Here is a 27,591-nt window from a genome sequence, read left to right on the forward strand (position 1 = left end):
CTCAAATTAGACATATGAAGTATAACATATGAGCAGAAAGATTCCTCTTAATATAGTCTAATGACCTGTGTGCTATTTAAAATCACAAATACTTTAAGTAGCATAGAGTTTATCTAAATGTATATTAATGTATATAGATTGTTTATGTCCATTTTAAACTTAAGGAAGAAAGCCTATAACTACAGACTATTTTAATAAGGAAATACCAAATATTAATTCTTTTAAAAAAATTCTCACATAAACTTACAAGAGAAATTTAAAATGAATAGGACGCACTATTCTAAGCTCACAGGCAAAAAAGCTAAAAATATGCCTAATTTGTGTATTTACTATGAGGTCCAAAGATACAAACAAAATCAAAGCAATAAAAAATATTATTACCACTTGATAAAGATTAGACAAACTATCAATAAATGTAAAAAATACAATGTATTATATGAGTTTGAATGCAAAAACCACATATTTATTAAACATATGATTAACTTAAAAACACCAAACCAGTTTGTTTTAAAGTGCTCCTCATCCAAAACCTTGGACAAAACCATCACTCCAAAGTGAACTGAAAAAACAGTTTACAAGGCAAACACTGACAATAGGTATGGACAGGCACTACCAAAAAATGCTATTTGTTCTTTAATTAAATAATGCCATTCTCAAGTTACGTAGGGCAGTCACCTTGACAGATTCCTTTTTTATAAATATTCATAAATAAAAAATGTCTAGATATTCTAAAGAGCTGCAAACATTAATACCTTACTTACAACAGCAGCTTTTGTCTATTTTCAGAAAAAAGCACTAAAATCCTCTTCCATTGCAAGTCATTTATTTCTCTGGTGGAAGTGAGCAAGGTCACTACAATATTAACCTCTTTTCTAGAACAATGTAAATAACAAGGTATACACATCTTAAATTTGGTAGGTCATAAAAGTTAGGATGCAATCATTTTTTTTGATGCAACAGAAAAATAAATAAGTAAAAATTAAATACTTTAACCCAATATTTGGTACTGACAAGTCAGTAGTGTCAACTTCATATACAAAGGACAGCACAATCTGGTTTTTAAAAAATCCTCAATGTCATGGTATTTGGGGTAAAAATATTTCGAATATTAAATGTTTCCTTTTTGCTTAAAGGAATATAATACAAACACCTTCAAGCTGCGACTGTAACTCACTTTCAGCTGGGGTAAAGTGACCATTTGGCCCATGGCACAAGTTACATATACCACACTTCTGTCAAACTGAAACCTTAGGTTTATAAGATTTCATGTTTATAAGCTACAATACACACTGACTAAGATGTCAGTCCCTCACAGTATTTTAGAAAAATATCTACATTTGTCCTTACAGATGTCAAAATGTTACACCATCATTTGTTCAAAAAAAAAAAAAAAGATGCACATTCATACTGTGAAGTTATTAGGAAAATACTCTTGCAAATAAACTATATAAAGATAAAATACACTTCAAAGGTATGTGGGTTGTTTTTTGTTTGTTTGTTTTACAATATTCTATAAAGTGCAGAGAAATCCTAAGGGAAAAATTACTCCCTATAACATAGTTTAATTACAGCAGCTTTTGCATAGCAATACTTAGAGGAAGTTGGACACTTCCGTTTCCTCAGGAAGAGAAGGGTAGAAGAGGATCTCCCGATTCAGATTTTTTTTTGGCCATAAGTCTGCTTTCTTCAGGAATGGTTGCTGATGCCAAATCTCCATTAAGTGTATTTCTTGAACAGTGAACAGGTCCTATTAAGAAATTGATTAAAAGGTTAAACATCCTATCAATATTAACTCCAGTCCTCCATGAAAGAATATTTCCTATTCAGGGACACGAAATTCCTTTAGCTTCCTGCTAACTTTTTGATCGTTTGTTTACGAGTAAAAATGAAACTTTTCTAGTATTGGCAGTTGTAAGGAGAAACTCCAGAGTTCTTGAGAAATTATGAAACTATCTGAAGTAGAGATACTTGTTTTGTTCATTGCCAGAACCAAGGTTGGCACACATGAGCAGCCAATAAGTATTTGCTGAATTGAATTTTTCTTAACTATTTCTTTTCCAACCTGATCGTTTTAATGCGGTTGGTATCCTCCTCATTTTCTAGGTAAAGAAACCAAGTCCCAGAAAAGATTACAGGCCTAACCCAAGAATCACACAATTGGTAACAGAACTGGAACTAATTCAGGTCTTGCTCTTTTCATCACAAGACTTTGTTTTTCTTTCTTTATTTTTTTTTAAATATTTTCATTTTACTGGAGTATAGTTGATTTACAATGTTGTGTTAGTTTCAGGTATACAGCAAAGCATCACAAGACTTTCTGAGCAAACTTGACAAGGTACGTCACAGTGAAAGTTCTCACATCTCCATTTGGGATGCAGCTCACAAAACTATCACTGCAGCTGCCAAGTGAGCACATCAAACACATCGGCATGGTCCTATTCACTTTCACATGTACATATTTTTTTAATTTAGCATGAACATTTATTACTTTTATAATTTTAAAAAAATCTAGTTAATAAAAGTAGAAGCAGCTGCATCTCTCAAGGAAAAGAATATGCTGCAATAAAGACTTTCAACTAAGATTGCTAATTTGCAAAACATACTAAGAAAGAGCACTAATTCAGTCTCTGCTTTGTCAACTAACTGGGACACTAAACTTTAGGATAAACAGAAGGAAATCTAAGGATAAAACTCTGACCTACCCTACACTTGCCAATTTTAAAAAGTTCTAGAGAAGTGAGATATATGTATGTATATAAATATTAATGCATGTGTATATAAATATTAATGCATATATGGGTGTGGGTGTGTGTAACTAATTTTGTTTCTCTCCTTAACAGCTAAATTGGGGGGTGTTAAATGGAATATTTATACTTAGATCTTATAAAAGTAGTTTTCAAAAATTCAGAACCAGAGTGCCTAAAAGAGAAGAGAGCTAAGGAAAATGGCTGGCTTCAAAAAAATTAATTTAGCTATCACAAATGAAAATGACACCCTTAAAAAAAAGAAATGGCAGGACTTCCCTGGTGGCGCAGTGGTTAAGGATCCACCTGCCAATGCAGGGGACACGGGTCTGAGCCCTGGTCCAGGAAGATCCCACATGCCGCAGAGCAACTAAGCCCGCAAGCCACAACTACTGAGCCTGTGCACCACAACTACTGAAGCCCATGCGCTCTAGGGCCTGGTGCCACAACTACTGAGCCCGTGCACCTAGAGCCCATGCTCCACAACAAGAGAAGCCACCGCAATGAGAAACCCCCGCACCGCAACGAAGAGTAGCCCCCGCTCGCCACAACTAGAGAAAGCCTGTGTGCAGCAATGAAGACCCAATGCAGCCACAAAATTAAAAAAAAGAAATGGCATCTAAAGAAAAGTACAAGGCAGAATAGAACTCTTTCATAAGCTCTGGATGAAAAGGGTCATGTATAAAAGGCAGAAAGAGCAAGGTAAATCGGAATGTATGTTACCTGTCCCAGGTGACATTTTTTCCCATACTTAAGCTCTTTAACCATCTTCCTCTTTTTCTTATCACTTCCAAGATGTAGTAAATTGGCCCAGGAAAGTTTCTTTCTCCCAACCCCTTCCGACACTCAATCCTTTTCCTTCTTTCATTTCTTTACTCATTGCCCCAACTTATATTCAAAATGATAATGAGCATAGCCTTCCATATCAATAAATAGATTAGTTCTGTAAGAAAAATGGGCATTAAAAAAAAAAAAAAAATGCAGGCTTCCCTGGTGGCGCGGTGGTTAAGAATCCTCCTGCCAATGCAGGGGACATGGGTTCGAGCCCTGGTCCGGGAAGATTCCACATGTCGCGGAGCAACTAAGCCTGTGCACCACACCTACTGAGCCTGCGCTCTAGAGCCCGTGAGCCACAACTAGTGAGCCCACGTGCCACAACTACTGAAGCCCATGCGCCTAGAGCCTGTGCTTCGCAACAAGAGAAGCCACTGCAATGAGAAGCCCATGCACCGCAACGAAGAGTAGCCCCTGCTCGCCGCAACTAAAGAAAGCCCACGCACAGCAACAAAGACCCAACGCAGCCAAATATAAATAAATTAAATAAATAAATTTATTAAAAAAAAAATGCCATCAACTTCTAAAGATCTGAAAATGATCAGCAGTCCCCTTTAGAATCTCAACCATTTTCATGAACTTTACATTTCTCCTCTAATTAAACCTGTTTAACCTTCTGGTTAACTAAAGCAACTCTATCTTATGCAATGTTTTCAATATATTCAAATACTAGAAATCCAACACCATTGTTTAGTCCCATTTCAGCCACACTATAAATTAGCTGGGCTCTTCTAGGCCATCTAAAGAATTTAATCACCATTCACCATGTCATTTCCATAAGGGAAATAAAATCTTGTTCCAAACAGCTGACTTACAAATAAACTCTTGGAACACAATCTGTTGCTTAATTGAGAACTGTATGTAATTTCTATCCCACATGTTTCATGGGCAATAGTAAAGACTCTGAAAAGCAAAAGTCTATTAATGGAGTTGTAATAATAATACCATATTTGCATTCACTGAAAATCATGGTCACTACTGTCGAAGTAGATATTCTGACAGACTTTCAAAGCTTTTTCTCTGAAGAGAAAAATAATTAAATTTTAACATAAATCACAAAACCTTTCCTAAAGTATTCAATCACAGTATGCTGACTCTTTAATAATAAGGAAGAAAAAGGTACAGGAATAAATGTTATTATAATTCATCACCACCACCAGAAAAAATTATTGTCCTTGGCCATTTCAAATTCTTTAAGTAACAATGCTGATTTTTTTTCTTTGAACTTAGAACTTGCCTTTATTTTCCCCTGGAATCCTACCTACAATTTATGCTTTCTTCTAACATGTTTTTTAAATGCAAACACAATGGGAATATAAATTACTAAGCGATTACTAAAACGCAGTGGGAGTAAAAGATTTTGATATTACATATATAAATCTAAGATATGGTATTTACAAAGATATACTTAGTACTTCTTAATAACAAAGGTGACTGTAAGAGGATATATGAGCTTCTCTTGATTGTGTGCTAGTTGCTTAGCTCTGAATTAAGGAATTAATCCAAGGGCAAAGTACAGTGTTCACTATCAGTATCCTTCATTTCAACAATTACAGAGCCCCACACGAATTTTGCTGAATAGGCCAAAGGGAGAGACACAGCCCTTCTAACTTACTATCTGGGTCTTCGAGAGGAACATCATTACAAGAGTCTGTATCTGAGTAGGTTCTTCGGCGCCGCTGGGAGAGTCGGTGAAGTGTAGACACTGTTTCTTTTATAGAGTGGCTACTCCTGCAAATTAAATAAAAAGCATTAAATTGTAAGGACTTCAACAAATGAAAACACCCTCAACTGCAGTTTTCAATGACTTCTCTTTAAATGAAAGAAGAACTATTTTAATACCCAAAGTTCTACTTCAGCAACGTTCTACTCCTTCAGAGGTCAGGCCACAAACAAGTCAAATCATTTAGAATCTAGCTGGTAAGCTGGAGAATACAGCCTCTGAGCCAAATTAAAAGGAAAAGAGGTACAATGAAGAAGTGATTTCTTTTATAGAGGAAGGTCCAGCTAGAGAGTAAACATATCAGATGGTTAACAAGTGTTTAAAAACTAAAAGTTATGGATTTCACAAGTGCATGTATCTAGTGTCATCCATAGCCAATCTAAAACAGCAGAGCAAAGGGGATGGGCAAGCAGTATGGGAGCATGCTAGGAGCCAACTCACTGACAGCAGCAAGAGCGGATAAAGATGGCAAATGGAGGCTAGAAAAACTAGTTTTAAAAAATCAGTCTGGAAAACCAGAAAAGTAGAAAAATCAACCTAAAAAATTCAACACAGAAGCAAATCACCACCACTCAACAGCACCTCAACTACCACTGGATGACAGCCCAACATTACTGTTCTTAATGACAACTTTGATTCATCAAAAAAATAAATAAAGTTTAAAAATTCTTATTATATCTTATTTAATAAGGTAGAAAGGATAAAATACAGGTCAAAAAAAAACTGTCATAAAGATAAAAGTTTGTTAAAGGAATCAAGCTTTTATTTTTCTGGAAAATTCAGTTGATGAAACTCTTCATTCCCTGATAGGATTAGATACACACATCACTGGACTCCTCTCAGCACGTAACAGTTCAATCAATTATATAACCATCAGAGGGAAAAATAAAGTGACAAAATAATAAGGGGGTTCAGTTAGCACTTTTTTTTTTGGTAGGCACTCAATAGATGTTTACTGAATGAAAGATTAGTTAAATTCTATAGTGCTTTACAATTTTCTAAAGTTTCACACATGTGATTTCATATAATCCTACAATAACCTTTTTTTCCCCCTACCCCTATATTAATGTAGAGAAATAAATGCTAATGTCACTATAATTTCATCATTTTCCAAAGACAACCATAGCAACTTAAAAGAATGTTACCTACCAAGATAAATAGCCTGGGATATTGGCAAGATCTAGAACGTAAATTTTTTAAATGTGTTGATATGAATACATACTTTAAAATATCAGTTTTTCTCTCTTTTCAGTAACACCTTAGCTCCTATTATAACAACAGCTCAGCATGAATATATGATGCTATAAAAAACTGTAGTAAAATAAGCCTAAGCTTGGAGCCTTAATACATCAAAAATGGATTTCTATTAACCATCATTGGATATAATTTACACCTAAAAAAGGTATGACAGCTGGCAAGGTGCTTACCTTGCTGACTAATTTATTCACTCATTTTTTTTCTTTACCTACTACCTACTGGGGCCAGGCCCTATACTAAGCACTAAGAGAAATAATGCTGAGCAAATCGGAACCAGACTCTGCCCATACAGAGTTTACATTCCACTTTATGTTAAAGACCCAAAGAATTTCCCCAAGTAGGTATAATTTTGAGAGAACTTGGTCAAAAGAAAAGGTTATTTTACCTCTCTGAACTGCAAGAACCAGGGTGGCTGACAGAACGCTTCATCTAGAAATTTAAAAAGAAAATAAGCATAATTCATATGTCAAGTAGAGTAAGACAGCTCTAATATATTATTATTATCATAATTAACATAAATTTACTCAAAGAAAAAGATGGCTGGCCAAAAAATTTATTTTTTACAGACCCAAGTAACATTATTAGCACAATATCAAGCTTTCTCCCCAATAATTATTAACTGAAATCTTTCTCAACACATACAAAAACATGCTGGATTATTTTCTCAATATTAAAAACTAAATTTTATAATATATATATAATACATGTGTTTGTATAAAGATATAAAAAACAGTATACTTAATAAGTCCCCCAAAAATCACACTATTTGTGATGAAAAGGAGTATCTAGCAAGCCAGAAAAGAAAATAATCTAATAAATGTCTCTCTCTTTTTTTTAAAGGGCAGAGCTTCTCCTTACCATTCATTATTCAGGTAGCTATTACACAGATGTTCTAAAGTGTGGTTTTCATGGAAAACAGCATTAATAATTCAAGTCTTTTAAGAACTCAGAAGAGGAACCCTAAGCCTCAAATAGGTTTCTAAAAACATACACATAAAATATAAATAAATAAATAAAATCTGAGTCAGCAGAGTAAATATGACAAATACGAAACATAATTTAGATCTAACTACTCCACCAAAAAAACAGAGGCAGCCAAGTAGATTATTTCAATGCTTAGCAAAGTAGCAAAAAAGCAACGTTTATATCAAAGGCTAAGGATGGTTGCTTTATGTACAGGGGCTCAAGAGCCTTACAAGTGAGTCCAAGTCTAACAGTTACATTACGTAAATGCCTTCTACAGTTGCTCTGAGAAATCCCAGATGAAATGAGAACAATTATGGCCCATCCAATTTGTAGTCCAAGGATATCTAATATGATTAAAATAAAGATGCAACTGGACATTAACATCTCCTTTAACAGAAATCACTTCCTTTAAGTTTACTCACGCAGCAACACCCCCACTACAATTATCTGTGGATCAAAATGACAATTGTTTAAACTTCTATGATGATTTGAAATATAACCGAATGCAAGTTAAAGAGGGACACGATGAGATAACCATATAAAGTAGTTATAAAGATCAAGTTAATTTTGGAATGCTCAAATTTTTCAGCTTTATTTTTCATTTACTCATGTCGTTAAAAAAAAAAGAAAAAGATTTCCTCTTGAAGACTGTCTGACCTTACTTTGCATGCTATGTGTCTCCAGAACTATTTACCGTAAGCCACAATTTTTGCCTTATGTATGAAGTAAAACGGCACAGTGAGGAAAAATAAGTGGCCCCTAACCAGTATTTCCTAGATTAACTTATTGCATTTCTTGTAATGTTTCTACTGATAAAAAGTTTTAGTTTAAAAGAGACAGTTATTATAGCTTCTTATACATAAAATACACATATGACCTCTCTGGACTATAGAACATTTATAACAGAAGGCATTCTCCTCAGAAGTTCAATGCAGAAATTAGGCAGGTTTGAGGTGTTTTCATTATATTTGATTCTATAAAGTCCATCTTAAAAAAAATACAGTGTACCCCTTGCATATCAAGCTCAGGAACATAGCACTATACATCCATCTCAAAAGATCAGGACTTTTTGTTCAACTACACATGTTATTTAGCAGTCCACAATAAACCTAAAATTGTTCTAAAAAGCAACATTGTCAAACTGTGTTCTACTATACAACACAGTCCTCTGAGTTATTAAAAAATAAACAAAAGGGTTCAATCATCAAATAAATTTCAGAAACACTACACACCACGTCTCCTCAGAGATTCATAATACACTTACGCATAAAAGAGGTTCTAAGAAGTCCTATGTCAGCGAAACCCAATTTGTTTAAGTTAACCTAGAACTTCCCAAACTAATCGGGCCATAAAACTCATTTTCATGGTACACCTATCTCAGAGGACGCTGTTGGTCCATCATAAATTATTTAGAAAACAATGATCTAGAGACTTCCCTAGAGGCGCGGTGGTTAAGACTCCGCGCTCGCAATGCAGGGGGCCCAGGTTCGATCCCTGGTCAGGGAACGAGATCCCACGTGTGTGCCGCAACTAAGAGTTTGCATGCCGCAACTAAGGAGCCTGCATGCCTCAACTAAAGAGCCCATGTGCTGCAACTAAGGAGCCGGTGAGCCACAACTAAGACTCAGTTGCAGAGCAACCAAATAAAAAAAATTTTAAAAAAACACTTTAGGAAAATAATGATCTAAATAAATTTAGGTAATAATCTTTACTAATTCTCATATGACCAAATTTGCTGTGGTGGGTAAGAGAACCTCGGAATAAGTTGTACCCTATTATTTCTGCCAACAAATAGGTCTGCAGGTAATTGCTAAAATAGGAGCCAGGCAGCATTCTTCATTCCACAAAAGGGCTCACAAAAATAGTTTGATGAAAAAAACGTAAGGTTTCATCAAACCTCATCTCACCTCCAAGTTCCCCACAGCATGCTAGGGCAAGTTTATTACCTTGAAAAGGACAACGAATCCATCACCCTTGGCAAAAAGAGTACTCGCTGTTCAGCGTAATCAGAAGGTAAGAACTTAATGTTAAGGACCTAACATTAAACAGGTTACATCTACCTCTGATGTAAAAAACACTGTATTTTACAGATGAAAAAAATGAAGTCCAGAGAGATTAAGTAACTTGCCTACCTTGGAAGGTTCAAATCCAAATGCTGACTATAAAATACTGTTTCCCCTGTAACATGTTGTTTCGAATCCCTTACAGCTCCTCTAAAGATTTACTTAATTTTATCCCCTTGTGAGTAAATCTTCACCCCATAGTGGTGTTTTTACCAAATAGAAGAGTGTCACAGCACCCACAGAGCACTATAATATTTTCCTGACACACTGGGGTAAATGGCATAGCCCTTCCAAGGGGAGGGGATCAGGACCTTGGCTCATGTTGAGCCCATCAGCTGAGAGGCTCCCATACAGAATCTGAGTACAGTAAAAAAAAAAAATTCAACCTGTTGACTATTTCCCTCCTACTGCCAGTTTCCAGCCTTAAAAATAAACAAAAAAAAAACCACATGCATTATCACTGGAAGAAAAACCAGAAATTCCAACCATTTGAACAGGAGAAGGTGACACAGGAGAAACTAAGGGATCCGGATGGCACAGCTGAAACATCTCGGGTTTAAACTTGGCATTCGCTATCTTCACACATTCCTCAAGCGTTGTGATGAATGTATTACACGTGGCACTAAGTAGAGAAGAGGCTTCATTCATGTTCTGAAAAATTACATGCAAAGAGTTGAACAGACTCACACACAACTATGTGGATTCATGCACCACCTTACCATCAAGTAATGAAACATTACCTTCAATGGATACCTTACCAGGCTATGCTCAAATCTGTTTAAAATGCATTACCTTAGAAAATTAAAGCAATGCATGAAAAAGAATTATCTGTCTCTCAGGTAAACAATGAAATTAGACTCCAAGAAAAAAATAACTCTTGCATTTAAACCAAGTATCATATTGAAAAACTGTGTACAAAAATTTATCTTAAATAAACCTAACCTAGACTGTAAGTTTCTAACTATCAGAATTCCAAAGGTAATCACAGCAGTGGAACACCATGAGGGTTACTGAGTGGCAGGTAGAATTCATGTCTACCCCACGCACGTTCTCCCATTTCTTCCTTGGTAGAATAAAAACTCCAAGTTCTTTTTGGGACAGCAGAGCGCCTTGCTCCTGGGAGATGAATATAGACTGATCTAAGCCAGTCATGTCTATTCCATGACCCTTTGTCAAATACTCATTTTTCCTAGTTTTCATGGACCCAGACTAAAAAGATAATGAGAAGTCTGCTGGGGTTTCTGGGATTTTCATTCCCTGATAAAAGCAAAGGACAGCAAACTGAGATGGTCTCTCTCCACCCTGGCTACCCCACTGCCTCCCGCTTCTGTGCGAACTTGTAGTCACCTTGAAGGCTCGGGCATGAGGAGAAAAAACCAACACACCAAAAATGGCAGAGTGGAAGGACAGAACAAGATTGGGTCCCCGACACTGTCCCTGAGCCAATGGAGCAGATGTAAGGGCACCTGCCTGCAGAGAGCCTGTGGTGAAACAGCAAGTGCCTTAGGGTTTAATGTACTTGCATCTAAAGGCAACCTACCTCACCTAAGATTCCTCCCTAGTAGAAGAAGGCCACAGGAAAGTAGGAAGATTTCTTGTCCCACTTCTCCCAAGTTAGGCAAAAGGGGACTGGGAACCAGGCTGGGCTTTCACCCAGAGAGCAGTAAGGCTCACTGGTCCTACTTTACCAGAAAGAATGAGCCTATTTCATAGCCAGGTCCTGCAAATCTGAATTTTGATTCCTACATCACTGCTCTGAGAATGATTCTTTTTTTAAGTTAGTTTATAAAGCTAAATTATTAACCCTCAGTAGTTAAGCTAGGACCTAATTACAAAAGAAAGAGAACAGCAGTTGTCCAATGAACTCATGCAGTGAGTCTGGAGAACAAAGCTGGTAATGCTTCTTTCCCACCCCAACCACCAAATAATTAATTGGCTGCAAAGACAGGCCTTGATTCCTTGGAGAAATGTGCTGCTTGCTGCTTTACTCTGGTTATACAGACATAGTCTAAAAGATCCTACAAACTTCCAGATAGTCTACAGTACGAAGAGGTCTGAATAGCTGAGAATAACTCATTTTGAAAATGCTTCTCTGTCATCTTATGTAAGAAGCTCACCCACCATGTGCTGCAAAGAATAACCAGACATGAAAGGATCATCTTGGATATACCTCTATGCTGGGAGATGAATGATTCTCATCATGGTGAACAAATTCTTGGATCGTATGAACTTGCTTCATTAGGAGGTCACAGTAGAGGCGAAGCTCAGACATTTTGGTTTTCAGAGATTCACTGGTTTCACTTATTTCTGAAAGGAACATATGCAAACATTCAATTAGGCCATTTTCATACTTCAGAGGCAAAACAACAAAATGGAATCATTAAAAAGTAAGGCAATCTCAGCCATCTTGGACCCTGTGGAGGCCTGCTGGGAACAGGACTTCTAAAACGACAAATATGTCTGGAAGGCTGTGGTCCAAGGCCATTTTTGCTGGCTATAAGCAGGGTCTACAGAACCAGAGGGAGCACACAGCTCTCCTGAAAATTGAAGGTGTATATGCTCGAGATGAAACTGAATTCTATCTAGGCAAGAGATGTGCTTACGTGTACAAAGCAAAGAACAACACAGTAACTCCTGGTGGAAAACCTAACAAAACCAGAGTAATCTGGGGAAAGATAACTCGTGCTCATGGAAACAGTGGCATGGTTCGTGCCAAATTCCGAAGCAACCTTCCTGCTAAGGACATTGGACACAGAATCCGTGTGATGCTGTACCCTTCAAGGATTTAAACTTACTGAAAAGTAAATAAATAAAAGTGTGGATTTGTTCCCTTGTAAAAAAAAAAAAAAAAAAATGTAAGGCAATAGATATGAATATCTGTAGCTTAAGAGGTGTGAGACCTTGGAAATAGAATATAAGGTTTTCCCTGAGGAAACATCTTCTCTTTAGATAGCTGGAAAAAACTGGCAGTCATATGTCTGACATGAAGTTTAGGTAGATTAATTTCCAGAGACAGGCTGATGATAATGAATGCCTTATACAGGATATTTCCATTCCATTACTCATCTTTAATTTGATAAGCACTTGTATTTCTTTTTTTGTGAATTGGCTTTTCTTGTCCTTTACACATTTTTCCGGTTCTGATGTTTGGTTTTTCTCTTAGTAATATATAAATTGATAAATTTATAATTTATAAAAGTTCTTACGCATTAAAGGTAGCAATCTTTCATCCCTCCAAAATACTGCAAATACTTTTCAAGATCTGTCAGCTTTCTTTCAGTTTTCTTTATTGTATTTTGGTATACAGAAGTTTTTAACTTTTATGTAGTTACAACTGCTCTATATAAACATTCATTTATTTTCTTCTGTTCCTTTCACAGCTTCGTTTTCACATAATACTGGTTTAAGAATTTTTTTTAATTAAGAGCCTATGTTCCTTTCTTTAATATATCCAGACAGACTAAACATCCAGCCATAATCTCAGCCACTCACTTACCAATACCTTCTAAACTAGATGTGTAAGCAGCAGAGGAAGGAAAAAAAGTATACACAGTAGATCCTGGTGCTTCTCCATATTACTTGAGCCGGTGGCACTGCTTTGTGGTACTAGTCATGAAGCCCCTCTAGCCAGAGTAGACCAAAGCAGCTCTATCTGCCCATTTAACCTAACCTAAATTAATTTTTACCCAAGTTTAAGTCCATTCCTTCTTTTTAATTGTAGTAATATATATATATATATAATAAAATGTACTATTTTAACCATTTTTAAGTATACAGTTCGATGGCATTAAGTACATTCACATTATTGTACAACCATCCATCTCCAGAACTTTTTCATCTTCCCCAACTGAAACTCTACACACATTAAACACTAACTCCCCTTTTCCCCCTCCCTTAACCCCTAGAAATCACCATTCGACTTTCTGTCTCTACGAATTTGACGACTCTAGGTACCCCACGTAAGTGGAGTCATACAATATTTGTCCTTTTGTGACTGGCTTATTTCACTTAGCATATATTTAAGATTCATCAGTGTAGTATCTGTCAGAATTTCCTTCCTTTATAAGGCTGAATAATATTCCATTTTATGTATATACCATACTATGTTTATCCATTCATCTGTCTATAAACATTTGGGTTATTTCTACCTTTTGGCTATTGCAACTATTCATTCTCTCTCTTTTTTTTTTTTTTTTGATGTGGACCATTTTTAAAGTCTTTATTGAATTTGTTACAGTATTGCTTCTGTTTTATGTTTTTTTTGTTTTCTGTTTGCGAAGGCACATGGGATCCTAGCTCCCCAATCAGGGATGGAACCCGCACCCCCTGCATTGGAAGGCGAAGTCTTAACCACTGGACCACCAAGGAAGTCCTCATTCCTTCTTATCCTACCCTTAACCATACTCTATCTGTGATGTTCTTTCATATATCTGAAAACTGTTATAAATTCAATCCTTAGCCTTCATTTTTCAATAACCCATAATTTAGTTGTTTTCACTAACTTAAATAACTTCTATTGTTTTTTAATTATAAAAGTAATACATACTCAGTGAAAATTTTTGAAAATCAAAAATATATAGGAAAAAAAACTGCAATCTCACTACCAAGATATAAATACTGTTATTATTTTTACATTATATCTGCATATAATTGAACTAATACCATAAATTATTTGCTTGGCTTTTTTTTTCTTTTTGGCCACGGATGCGTAGCTTGCGGGATCTTAGTTCCCCCACCAGGGATTGAACCCAGGGCCACAGCAGTGAAAGCGCCGAGTCCTAACCACTGGACCAACAGGCAAGTCCCTTGCTTTGCTTTTGAACGGGCAATATCTGTAGCTGGTAAAGTCAAAAGGTACGGTCAAAGGGTATAAAGTGAAAAGTGAGTCTCTCCCACAAATTCCCTTTCCAAAGGTAACAACTTGACCAATCCTTACATACCTTTCCTAAGCTGGCCAAGGAGTGGCTATGTAATTCTGAATCCTGCTTTTTTCAATTAACACTTAACTTTGGGCATTTTCTCACATCATTAAAATTCCTTGTAAACATTTTACTGGCTACATAATATATCAGCCTATGAAAGCACTATATAGTTTACTGAACCATTCCCCTAAACTTAAACCTTGGCAATGTTTATAAATTTTTTCACTATAATGAATATCTATGTACATAGATCTTCTACATTTCTGATTATTTCTTTGGGATAAATTACTATAAGTGAACAGGACAATTTACATTTATGTTTAAGAAAATATTCTCACCACAAAGGAAAAATTTAGAGTTACCTTTTTCTTTTTTAGTCCTAGTATCAGACAAACAGGCTTTGGAGCTCCCCAGAGCAACCAGCCACCTTTGTCTTTCAGCTGCATTCACTGCCTTCATGTAGAAATGCTGCTCTCCTGGAATGATTAATTCCATTCTTGTGTTGTCTGCTGAATGGACTACGATGATAAACAAAGGGGAAACACAGTCACGGACTCAAGTAGTTTGTGGAGAATCAAATCATCACTTACACAGTATTAGATGTTTCAGACCTAAAACAACAAACTCTGATTCAAGAGGCAGGCAGTGCCACCTCCTTAAGGGGCTATCCAGGGGCACCCTCCAAGCCACCATTCTCACATATACCCAGGCCGGCAGTGGTGTCAAAGTGGTGGTAGCATATGAACAGAAAACAACAACAAATTAACTACTGAAAAGTGAGATCTAAGAACTCCCTCCCCTGGGGCCACTGGTACCCCTGTCACACTTATCACACTCTTTTTTACTAATTTCTTTGAAAGCAGTTTGTGTTTTGGTACACCGCCCACCCCCCACCCAAGCCTAGGATAGTGCCTGGCATAAAGTGCAATAAATGGTAACTAAGGTAACCTTCCATCAGAACAACAGTCCGCAACTAATGAGCATCTCATAACCACCTGGAAAGCCTAAGTGTTTTGAAAATCTCCTCTTCCCCTCCACCCTCCTCTTCCTCTCCTACACACACCCCCATCTTGGATCTCTGACAAAAGAGAGCTAACCATATTGTATGCTGAGCCAATCCTAAATCTTTGTTGTAAGATTAATTTGTGTTACATTGTCATTAATCAACAAATATTTACTCTGCTCAGAGCAGTGCTGGTAGAGGGGAAGACAGGAGAGGAGAAGAAAGGTGTCTTTGCTCTAACAGAGGGAACAATTTTATCCAGGAAACAAACCGATACACTAAAAATAAAACACCTAAACATTGAACTCTTTGGTACAGAGACTTCATGTGTGATTATAATGAAAGGTAAGAAGAGGCAGGAAGTTAAAAAGTCTTCAAGAAGAAGGATTTGACAACAGCTGAACTTGGTTAAGAGAAAAACAGCACAAGAAAAGGCCTAGATAAGGAACTAAACACAATATGTACTGAGGATATCAAGAGACAGGCCTAAATAGAGCCTTGTGTTGGATTACAAAGTAATGATATATTCGTGAACAAACAAGCTGAGTGGAGCCAAATTATGACGGGCCCTGAGGGTCTGGCAGAAGCCCTAATTTAGATGATTAATTACTGAAAACATTGACCAGATGCTCAGTGTACTATGGCAAATAAGTGCCACAAAAACTTTGCTATCTTATTATTCCACTTATATAGACCACTCTATATAAGTAGATACAGATTGTAAAATATATGATCATGCAACAATCAATGATGGGCGCAAAAAATTTTTGGCTAGGATAAAACTACTGAAATCCCAAAGCTCCAGGAGTAACTCTTTTTTGCTACTTGCTAATACTAGTGAAAGCACCAATAGCTACCTTAAAAGAAAACAATGCTCTAATTTCCAAAGATGTTGCTACAAAATGAAACTACAATAAGATTTAGTTTCATTTTTAAAAATACCAGAATTTATGTGTCAGTCAAGGGTTGTCCTCTCCAAAGTAGTTACCTGAGAAGGCAACAAACTTAAGAACAATGCTCCCAAAACATCAAGCTCCTAGGAAAAAATAAATTAAGACCTCTACATGCAAAACTGCAAAACATTACTAAGAGAAATCAAAGACCTAATTAAATACAGGAATATACCATGCTAATGGATCAGAAGACTCTTGTCAAGAATACACTTCTCCCAAAATTGATGTATAGATTCAATGTAACTCCAATCAAAATTCCAGCAGGTATTTGTGGAAATTTATAAGCAGATGCTAAAACGTATAAGGAAATGCAAAGGGCCAATATTAGCCAAGACAATGCTGAAAAAGAACAAAGTGAGAAGAGTTAGGCTATCAGATAGTAAGAAGTATAAAGTTAAAGAAATCAAGATAGTGTGATATTGACACAAGGATAGAAAAACAGGCCCATGAACAAAAGACAGTCCCCAAAAAACCCACACATACAGGGTCACTTGCTTTGTGATGACCTTACAGTGCAATTGGTGAAAGGTTGCTCTTTTCAATAAATGGTGCTCAGTCAACTGGAATCTTGACTCCTACCTGACACCATATATAAAAATGAATTTTAAAAAGGAACGAAATTGAGTCATTTGTTGAGACGTGGATGGATCTAGAGACTGTCATACAGAGTGAAGTAAGTCAGAAAGAGAAAAACAGATATCGTATATTAACGCATGGATGTGGAACCTAGAAAAATGGTACAGATGAGCCGGTTTGCAGGGCAGAAGTTGAGACACAGACGTAGAGAACAGACATATGGACACCAAGGGGGGAAAACCGCGGTGGGGTGGGGATGGTGGTGTGCTGAATTGGGCGATTGGGATTGACATGTATACACTGATGTGTATAAAATTGATGACTAATAAGAACCTGCAGTATAAAAAAACAAACAAAACTAATACTAAACTTTCATTGGGTTATTTGTATGGAAATAAGTTAATATAAATGTTTCAGACATTACATGAAATTTCTAAAAATCTTATATGTTCTGGTATAATGTTATAAGTCATAATTCTAGTTATTACTTTAAAATGTATATCTCAGAAATAAAAAAAAAAAAATGAATTTTACGTCAACCACCAACCTAAAATAGACCTAAACATAAAAGGTAAAACAATAAACCTTCAAGAAGATTTCTTTTTTTTTTTTTTTAAACAATACCAGAACAAGTCTCTTTTTTTTTTTTTTAACTTTGTGTTTTTATTTATTTATTTATTTATTTATGGCTGTGTTGGGTCTTCGTTTCTGTGCGAGGGCTTTCTCTAGTTGCGGCAAGTGGGGGCCACTCTTCATCGCGGTGCGCGGGCCTCTCATTATCGCGGCCTCTTTTGTTTTGGAGCACAGGCTCCAGACACGCAGGCTCAGTAATTGTGGCTCACGGGCCTAATTGCTCCGCCGCATGTGGGATCTTCCCAGACCAGGGCCCGAACCCGTGTCCCCTGCATTGGCAGGCAGATTCTCAACCACTGCACCACCAGGGAAGCCCCAAGAAGATTTCTTAAATAGGACATTAAAAAGTTCTAATTAAAAAAATTTTTGACAAATTGGGTATTACTGAAATTAAAAACTTCTGTTCGTCAAAAGATACCATTAACAGAATGAAAACACAAACTACAGATCAGGAGAATTATCTGCAATACGAAAACTCATTCAGACTATACGAAGAACTCCTACAAATCAATGTGAAAGATAACCCAGTTTAGAAATTGGGCCAAAGACTTGAAAAGGGACTTCAAAAGAAGAGGACGTTCAAATGCCTAATTAATATCTGAAAAAAAACTCAACATCATTAGTTATTGAAAAAAATGCAAGTTAAAACCACCATGAGAGGGACCTCCCTGCTGGCACAGTGGTTAAAAATCCGCCTGCCAATGCAGGGGACACGGGTTCGAGCCCTGATCCGGGAAGATCCCACATGCCGAGGAACAACTAAGCCCGTGTGCCACAACTACTGAGCCTGCGCTCTAGGGCCTGCGAGCCACAACTACTGAGCCGGCATGCCACACCTACTGAAGTCCACGCGCCTACAGCCTGTGCTCCGCAACAAGAGAAGCCACCGCAATGAGAAGCCTGCACACCACAACAAAGAGTAGCCCCCAGCTTGCCGCAACTAGAGAAAGCCAGTGCGCAGCAACGAAGATCCAACGCAGCCAAAAATAAATAAATAAATAAATTTAAAAGTGATTCAATCCATTAGTGTTTAAAAAAAAAAAAAAACCACCATGAGATAGCATGAGGTACAGTAGAAAAATTCAAAATCTTCAAATTGCTAATAGTAAGCTTTGGCAAGGATGAAAAGCAACTGAAACTCTCATACTAGTTGAAAAACAAATTGGTATGATTACTTTGGTAAACAGTTTGGCATTATCTGAGACAAAAAGTCTCTCCTTGATCAAACTTGTTGGGCTCTTCTGAACCCTCTGCTTGACTAGGCCCAATCTGGGGCTTCCGGCTCTGTCCTAGTAGAGTCCACTTTTAGCAAACATCCTGCTAAGTCAGTTTAGCCAGAATCCGCCCCCCTCAATATCTGATCACCCTCCTTATCTGACCAAATTCCACTTCCCACCACCCCCAGGTAATATCTGATCACCCTGACCTGCCTCCAATAAGAATCCTGTTAGGTCTGTTCAACCAGAATCCCCCTTTATCTCTGAAGTTTCCTCCTTGCAATTTTCCATCCACTGATTCCCCCATCCCACTCCCTGCCACTCTGTTCCTTGGCTATAAACTTCCACTTTTCCTTGTTGTATTCAGAGTTGAGCCCAATTTCTCTCCCCTACTGCAAAACTCCATTGCAGTAGCTCCTATACCTATTCTAATAGACCTGAGTAAAGTCTGCCTTACTGGGTTTTTTTAATAATTTTTTTTTAATTGAGGTATAGTTGATTTACAACACTATACTAGTTTCAGCTGTACAACATAGTGATTAAAAATTTTTATAGACTATACTCTACTTATAGTTATTATAAAATATTGCCTACACTCCCTGTGCTGTACAATACATCCTTGTAGCTTATTTATTTTATACATGGTAGTTTGTGCCTCTTAATCTTTTACCCCTATCTTGCTCCTCCTCCCTCCCCTCTCCCCACTGGTAACCACCAGCTTGTTCTCTACATCTGTAAGTCTGCTTCTTTGTGCCTTACTGTTTTAACAAAATTCAAGAATAGTATTTTCTTTACTATCTGTTAAAGCTGAATGTATGAATATTCAATGTCTCCCTTAGCAATTCCACTCCAGTTCTAGATATATACTGAACAGGAACGCATATATATGTTCAACAAAATAAATATATGAGAATGTTTATGGCAGCTTTACTTATTATAGTCCCAAAATGGAAACAAAATGGAAAAAACAAACACCCATCAACAAAAGCTGAATGTATGAATATTCAATGTCTCCCTTAGCAATTCCACTCCAGTTCTAGATATATACTGAACAGAAACGCATATATATGTTCAACAAAATAAATATATGAGAATGTTTATGGCAGCTTTACTTATTATAGTCCCAAAATGGAAATAAAATGGAAAAAACAAACAAACACCCATCAATACTAGAATGGAGAGCCAAACTGTGGGACAATCACACAATAAAAATATTACACATCAGTAAGAATGGTGAACTGTTACAAAGAACAACATAGATGAATTTCACAAATATAATGTTGAGTTAAGCCAGTCACAAAAGAAAACATTGATTTATTCCATTTATATAATGTTCAAAAGCAGGCAATACTTAAATATGGTGATAAAAGTCATACTAATGGTAACCTTTTAGAGAGATTAGTGGCTGAGGTAACATGATTATTATCCCAGCATGTAGAATGCTGATAATATTCTAATTCTTGATCTGGGTGGTGATTACACAAGTGTATTCACTTTGTAGGCATACTTAAGGCTGAATATTGAAGATTTGTGCCCATTTCTGTATCTTATTCGTTAAACAAATAACAAGGACAACAAAAATGCTGCCATGGCTTGAAAAAGTGCTAGAGTTGCCTTAAGAATTCTGCCATTAACAGTCTTTTAAATATCCTCAAGGTCGTCAAATCTTTGAATTTTGAATGTAGTTTGATTTCTGACAAGAGTCAGAATCTCATTTGGAATCAAATGAAGAATAAGATGAGATAAAACCATTATTTTTTTTTATATCTTTTTTTTTTTTTTTGGCCGCAGTGCGTGGCATGTGGGATCTTACCCCAACCAGGTACCAAACCCTGTGTGCCCCCTGCAGTGGGATCACAGAGTCTTAACCACTGGATGGCCAGGGAAGTCCCCATCATTTTTTTAAAAAATAAAAATTCATGCTTTGAATGTGCTTTCCTTGTGTGATTTATAAAAATAAAACAAAATTACACCTCACATAGTTCAGGGAATATGCAAGTAACAATGTTGAAGTGTTTCTATATCTTATGTAGCCATGACCCCCTGCAGGGTTTAACACGCCCTTCTCTAGTGCTTTATTTTTTCCTTCAATTCTCTTTGAAGAATTCAATACTTTTCATTACCATTTTGTCTGATTTCTCCTACTTACTTGCACCCCACATATCCCAACCACACACACAAATGAATCAATGGTCCATGAAACCTTCCTTCATGAAAATTACAGCATGACTTACTGCTTTTTTCTCCCCTTTTGAAAAAGCACAGTATGGAAAAGGAGTGGGGAAGGTAACTTTACAGTAGAGAAATCTGACAGACACTACCTCAGACAGGTGGTCAAGGTTAATGTCAAGAGTGATATGTCAGCTCTCTCGGGTCCTCACTTCCAGGATGACCAAGAAAAGAAGGAACAACGGTTATGCCAAAAAAGGGCCATGGCCACGTACAGCCTATTCACTGCACCAACTCTGCCCAATGCGTGCCCAAGGACACCATTAAGGTCATTAATTAGAACAGTAGAGGCCGCAGCCATCGGGGACATTTCGGAAGTAAGTGTCTTCGATTCCTATGTGCTTCCCCACCTGTACTTACATCGAAACTACATTACTGCGTGAGTTGTGCCAGTCACAGCAAGATAGTCAGGAATCGTTCCCATGAAGCCCACCCCAGATGGACCAAACACTCCCACCCCAGTTTAGACCTGCGGAAGCTGCCCCATGACCTCCACCGAAGTCCATGTAAAGAGCTAAGTCCTTATAGACTGAAAAAAAACCATCCTCTCCAAAAAAAATATTAAAATGGAAATTATACATTGGAAAAAAAAATGGTATATCACATTGATAGCATGTACTCCTGATAGGATGTGATCTTCCTCCCTAAAACCCATAACCCCAGTCTAATCATGGGAAAAACACCAGACAAATTCCAACAGAGGAGCTTCCTACAATATTCCTGACCAGTACTCCCTGAAACTCTCAAGATCATTCAAAAAAGAAGAAGAAAAAGAAAGGAAAAACATCTCTATTACCCAGAAGAGCTTATTTCCAATTCAGCAAAGAGCCAGAGTTTATGACTCTGAGTTCATACTTTATGAAAAATCTACTGCACTGGCCTCATCATCTTTAGAGTTCAGCTTTACAACACGTTTCAATGAAAATGAAAGAAAACACTTGTAGACTCAGCATGGACACTAAAGTGGCATCCACAAGAAATTGCTTTTTCAAGTCCACATTGGAAGACTAGCACTAGTACTTCGAATTTCAATTCAAAGTATATTTATAGAGGGAGAAATATCAAAAACTGTGCCTAACAATGCTAAGTGCCACTTCTGAATGCTAAGGAGATACATGGCATTAGAAGATTCCTTCCTGGTTAGAAATGCTTTTCTCCTCTTTTTGCAGCATGCCGAAGAACCCTTTACTTACCTAACTACAAATTCAACTAATTCCATATATTCACTTACCTTTAATTTCACAAACTGCCATCTTTATACTTCCTTTGCTCCCTTTGCAAACATCATCTTGTGAATCATAGTAGGACAGGATTCCATTATCTAAAACAAACCAACGAGGCTGCCAACCTACAAAGATCATAAATAACAAAATAGCAATAAAAAAGTACTTTAATCACACAGAAAACTATGATTACAAAATTTACCATCCATGTCATTCCTTGGCTGTAAACTAACATTCTGACAATGAAATTCTTAACTGCCAAGATCTGCCCAAAATACTCTTGCTAGGAGAGGATCTAGGAGAAACCTCTAGATCAGAATAAATATGGGGAATAATACCTTTATTCTGGCTTACAACCTTCTCATTAACAACCCATCAGACCCATCTTCAAAAATAGCCCTACACACAGAATGCAACACAATTGCCCCTTTTTTCTAAGGGAAACAGAGTCAGGTTACAACATAATGGAAAAAGCAACAGAAGACATGGATTCTAGCCCTAGTTTTGCTATCATTCTTTGTCCCAGGTTGAATAACCTGAGACAAATCTTTCATCCCAATAAATATCAAAAATTCCCAGTCTCCAAAATGAGTGGAGTGAACAAGAAGACCTCTCAGGTGCCACCTAGCCCTCTCATTCTGCAATGTGGCTTTCCTCTCTCCTATAAAATACTCTGCCTAAGCCAACTCCCTTGCACACAGTGAGTGCTGAAAGAATTACAGCCTCTCACACAGAAGTTGCATGCCCTGTGGTGAGAGCATGGAGCCACCACTCCTCTCTCCTTGCCCTGCTGTTGCACAGCGCAGGCAGAAATGCTAGAAATTGAAATCATTCATTTAATTAGCATTGACTCAATGACTACAGCACACAACTATCACAGACTTGGCTCTAATGCGAAGCTGGGGGTGATGATGGCTTTCCTTGAAGCTCAACTCCCACTCTTGCAAGCCAAACTCAGCGTTCCCTGAAATCTTATCAAGCATGCCACTAATGTGCAATAGTTCACTGATTAATAACATGGTGACCATGCTGGAGGCAGTGCGACTGCCCTTGTTCTTTCTGTGACTGTTAAATCACCATTCAGCCTGGTCACTGTAGACACTATCTGCTATATTAATCGGTTCAGTTTTTCTGGGCCAAACAGTACCAAGACAGTGACAGACAGGGGAATCATTCTTACATCCTGATATAGACCCAGGATTTACCTCCCCAAAAGGCTTTACCTATAACACTTTTGAAATGACAATGCTGAGTCATCATAAAAAGATTAACAGCAGGGAGTGTGATAATACAGTTCAGAGGGATGGATATCCAAAACCAAGTTTCAGAGGCTTGGAAAATTCTTTTTTATGAAACTCTATATTCCTTAATGAGGTCTAGCAAATTAGAAGGTAAGTTCTTCTGGTACATGAACTTTAGCTTGTTCATCACTGAATTCCCAAAACCTGGGAAAGGTGCTTGGCACACAACAGGTGCTAAAAAAAAAATGTACTTCTCAAGTGACTGAATGAATGAATGATTACAGAAAACTGAGATATTGCCTGTTACCCATGAGAGTACAGATACGCAGTATATCCAGTATATCCATAATGTATTGGGCATGCATAGAAATGATGAAAATGGTATTTTTCCAAACATTCATTCACCTTGGCAAACAAATTATAAGAAGGTTATGGTGAAAATACACTCCTCTACCCCCAGTCTAGTGTGCCTACAGGACAAATTGTGATTTTGTAAGCCTGCGTTATTGTGATTCAATATCTCTTTAAAATAAATATTGAGCAAAATGATTCATTTAGAATTTGTACCAACTTGAAAAGTGACTATAGTTAAGTATATTAATCTAACTAAGACTGTTAATGATCTCTACATACCTCTTTGAAGAAATATTTAATAAAACAATCTCTAATTGATTCACATATATATATATAAGGGCTATATCTGTGGAAAAAAATCATAGGTATTCCCTTTTCTAATACCTTTTCAAAACACACATTCTTTTTTATCTCAAACTACCAAATGTTACTGAAATTCTTATTCTCTACAAAGGATTCCTAAAGAACACTGTCATCAAACTGGAAGGTTCCTTAAAGATCACTTAGTATGAACAGCTATTCATCCTTTTGACCTAAGATGAACTAAAAGTAATAATCAGCATGCCACTGAGCCAAATTTAAATTTTAAAAATAGAATTCTTCCAAACAAAAGATTTCATTTCATCAAGCTTCTACACCGCATACTAGCAGTTAACTTAAATGCTCTGCAAAGATTAAAACCTTAAGTATACAACGTTAAAAGCTCAACTAGCTGGTGCTCAGCGACAGGAGATGAGAAAGAGGGCCACTAAGACCACATTTAGCTCCAGGAATAAATTTTGACTCATCTTAGTAATCACCCATTGCTCTGGGCTATGCATAAGATCCTCATATGACCTCCCAAGACACTGTGCGCTTAGAATGTTTGCAGTGAGATGATCATCTGCGTCTCAAAGCATAGTAACTACCATCTCAGTTAAACTAAACAGTATAACTGTTCTCACAACAGCCCATGTGAAAATGCCTAATAAAAAAAATTTGCCTCGTTTTTTAAATGTTTCCTGTTAAAACATACCAGTTACAGAAATAAAGTGTTTGACATTTTAATGCAAACAAAACATCCATGTATCATAAATGTTAAAGCATTCGCTGCTATAAATCTGTCTTTAACATTCCAATTAATCAAAAAAACAGAGACAATTGTAGCTCAGTGCTTATGTCTTTAAGTGTTTATATGCAAATTTTGCACAAGGTCAGATGGACACTAGTTGAATGTCTGATACAATTACTAAGGGGTTCAATACTTTTGCCAGAGTGAACAAGTGGGCAGCAAATCAAGATTGGCCTATTACACTAAACCAAGAAATCTGTTTGCTATTTAATCTTACTTTAAATCCACTCCCCTTCCTCTAATTTGGTGAGATCACAGAATTCTGGAGTTGGAAGACACCTTCAGGATAAACTAGTTGATCACCCCGGCCCTATGAGACAGATCTTGAGAGAAAAAGTGACTTGTACTTACTGTTAGCTGATGGCAGAGATGGGACTACAACTCAGATTTAAGGCTCTTTTAATAAGCCAGACTGCTGGTGTCATGGAAAAGGGCCCTCCCCTGCTGGTCTCTCATTTCCACAGAAACACCTAGTTCTTTGGAGTTCTTCCTTTCAACCCACTTCATGAGTAAAACTGACTTGCCTGCTCCACCTTCTGTGTCTTGCACTTTCTCCCACAATTTCTCACACACTTACCTGAATACCAAAACATAAGGATAAATCATTGACAATCAACCCCTAAGAGAATATAATCTGGCAACAGCTTCCAAAATCTTGCTTGCTATGCTTGAACAACTTCAACGAGAGAATTTTTAAAATAAACCGTGTCGCTAAGGAAAATTAAAAGAAACAGTGAAAAGATTTCCTAAAACGAAATCTTGATTTTAAAGGGCCCATTACAGTCCTATGCCCCAACAAGTCAGTTATCAACAAAATGCTGAATTAAGTGTGAGTAAAGGCAGAGACTGCAACAACACACGTAGAGTGACTAGGAATGGTTTCGGGAGCTACAGGAGAAAACAGAAGTATTATTACACGGACAAAGAAATGGTCAGGTGCACTTCCCACCCTCAGGATGGTGCGCAGCCTCGAACTGTCCCCTGCAGAGGCCAGATGGGCACTTACAAGGGACAGAGAGCGATTAAGCCCGGGAACCAGACAGAGCCGATTCGCTGTGAGGGTCCCCGCCGGCCTGGCGGAGGGTGGAGGAGCCCCTTACCCGCCTTCTCCGCAGCCTCCCCGCCTGAGCCTGTCCAAGTCCTCTCCCCGCCGCCCGCCCCACCTCCCCCGCCACCGCCGGTCAGCCGAGCCCTCATACCGGTGAGATAGTTGGTCCACTTGTACAGAACTCCCTCCATGCTTCAGAGCCCGGCGCCGCGCATCCTCCTGGCCCGGCGCCGGCCGCGGTGAAGGGGGAAACGCGGGCCCTGGGCAGTCCCTCCCGGCCCGCCCGGGCCCCTCCCCGGGCGCCCCCAGCCGGCACAGAGCAGCCCTCAGCCCGCGCGCGCTGCCGGGACGTGGCGGCCCTCAGAGGCCGGGACGGCGGCCGCCGCGTGGTACTTGGGGGCCTTGAGACATCCCCGGGCGAGCCCCGGCGGCGGCGGCGGCAAAGTCGGGACCGCGGCCGGCCTCCCGCTCGCGCTTCCACCGCCCGGCTGCTCCCTTCCGCGCCCCGGCGCTCCTTCCTCCTCGCCCGCCTTCCTTTCCCGCCCCCTCCCCGGTCTCTCGTTTGTTTTCATTGACCCCAACGTCGCTTTCACTTCCTGGATGAAAGGGGCCGGCTCGTCCCGGGAAACCCCTCCCGCGAGGAGGGCGGGCCAGAGCCGTGACTCCTCCTCATCCTCCCACAGGCCCTCGGCTGGCGGCCCTGGGCTCCAGCTCTCACCCCGGACGCTGAGACCCGGGCCGACGCCCCCCCACCTCCCCCGGGACCTAAGCCTCAGGGCCCAGGACCTGCGGACTCGGTCCTGGCTGCGTGCGCAGCCCCCGGGCCGACCCGAGGACTAGCCGCCCCCCATCCCCCACCCACGTCGCACTCTTAGGCCTCTCAGGTTTTCCTGTAACTGAGCCTCAGGTCTTTCTGGTGGTTGTTTTTTTTCAAAAAAAAAAAAAGCCTCCTATTTATGTTTCCTTCGTATCCTTCTCCCATTCAGGGGGTCCGAGAAATTATCTTCTAGGAAGTCAGTGTGCCATTGAGAGCCCTCCGGCAAGGAACCGCGAGGGGCCCCAAGGAACTGTCACCACGCCGACAATGAATCTTAGCCACAACTTCATTTAGAATATAAAACACGGAAGCAAGCGTTGGACTTTATTTTAAAAATGGAAGTTTTCTCTAGCCTTTATAATTTTTTAAAATCCTGGTTGGAAATGACCATCCCCTTGTATAACTGACAATAATTTTCAGATTTCTGGAATTTCACAAGCTTTAAGCAAAGCCGATATAAGCAGGCTCAGTGCTGCGGCTTTTAGGCTTTTAGCATCACTGAGGCGGATAACACCTGCCCTTCCAGAGCCTAATCCAGGCCTTCGTTGAGGTCCTGGTTTGGGTAAAAGTCTTTGGGTATTCGCTTGGAAATACGGCGAATTGACGGATAGATGGACAGATGGAAATGTATTTAATAAATCGAATACGTATAGTTAAATGTTAATGATAGAATCCAA

General features: G+C 38.4%; 1 protein-coding gene and 2 pseudogenes across 1 annotated transcript; 2 read left to right on the forward strand and 1 right to left on the reverse strand.

Moving 5' to 3' along the window:
- Positions 1 to 441: 441 nt before the first annotated feature.
- On the reverse strand, positions 442 to 26,643 carry PLEKHA3 (pleckstrin homology domain containing A3). The gene is made up of 8 exons (XM_068544848.1): positions 26,249 to 26,643; positions 22,352 to 22,468; positions 14,872 to 15,027; positions 11,758 to 11,894; positions 10,074 to 10,238; positions 6,944 to 6,987; positions 5,194 to 5,309; positions 442 to 1,747 (listed from the first exon to the last, which is right to left on the reverse strand). Exons 1-8 carry the CDS (start codon positions 26,286 to 26,288, stop codon positions 1,620 to 1,622), a joined length of 903 nt encoding a protein of 300 aa, XP_068400949.1. The 5' UTR covers positions 26,289 to 26,643; the 3' UTR covers positions 442 to 1,619.
- LOC137764839 (large ribosomal subunit protein eL33 pseudogene) lies at positions 11,992 to 12,414 on the forward strand (annotated as a pseudogene).
- Positions 21,280 to 21,630, forward strand: LOC137764840 (small ribosomal subunit protein eS26 pseudogene; annotated as a pseudogene).
- Positions 26,644 to 27,591: the final 948 nt, after the last annotated feature.

Source organism: Eschrichtius robustus, chromosome 5 (assembly GCF_028021215.1).
Source record: "Eschrichtius robustus isolate mEscRob2 chromosome 5, mEscRob2.pri, whole genome shotgun sequence".
In the NCBI taxonomy this organism is placed as follows: domain Eukaryota; kingdom Metazoa; phylum Chordata; class Mammalia; order Artiodactyla; family Eschrichtiidae; genus Eschrichtius; species Eschrichtius robustus.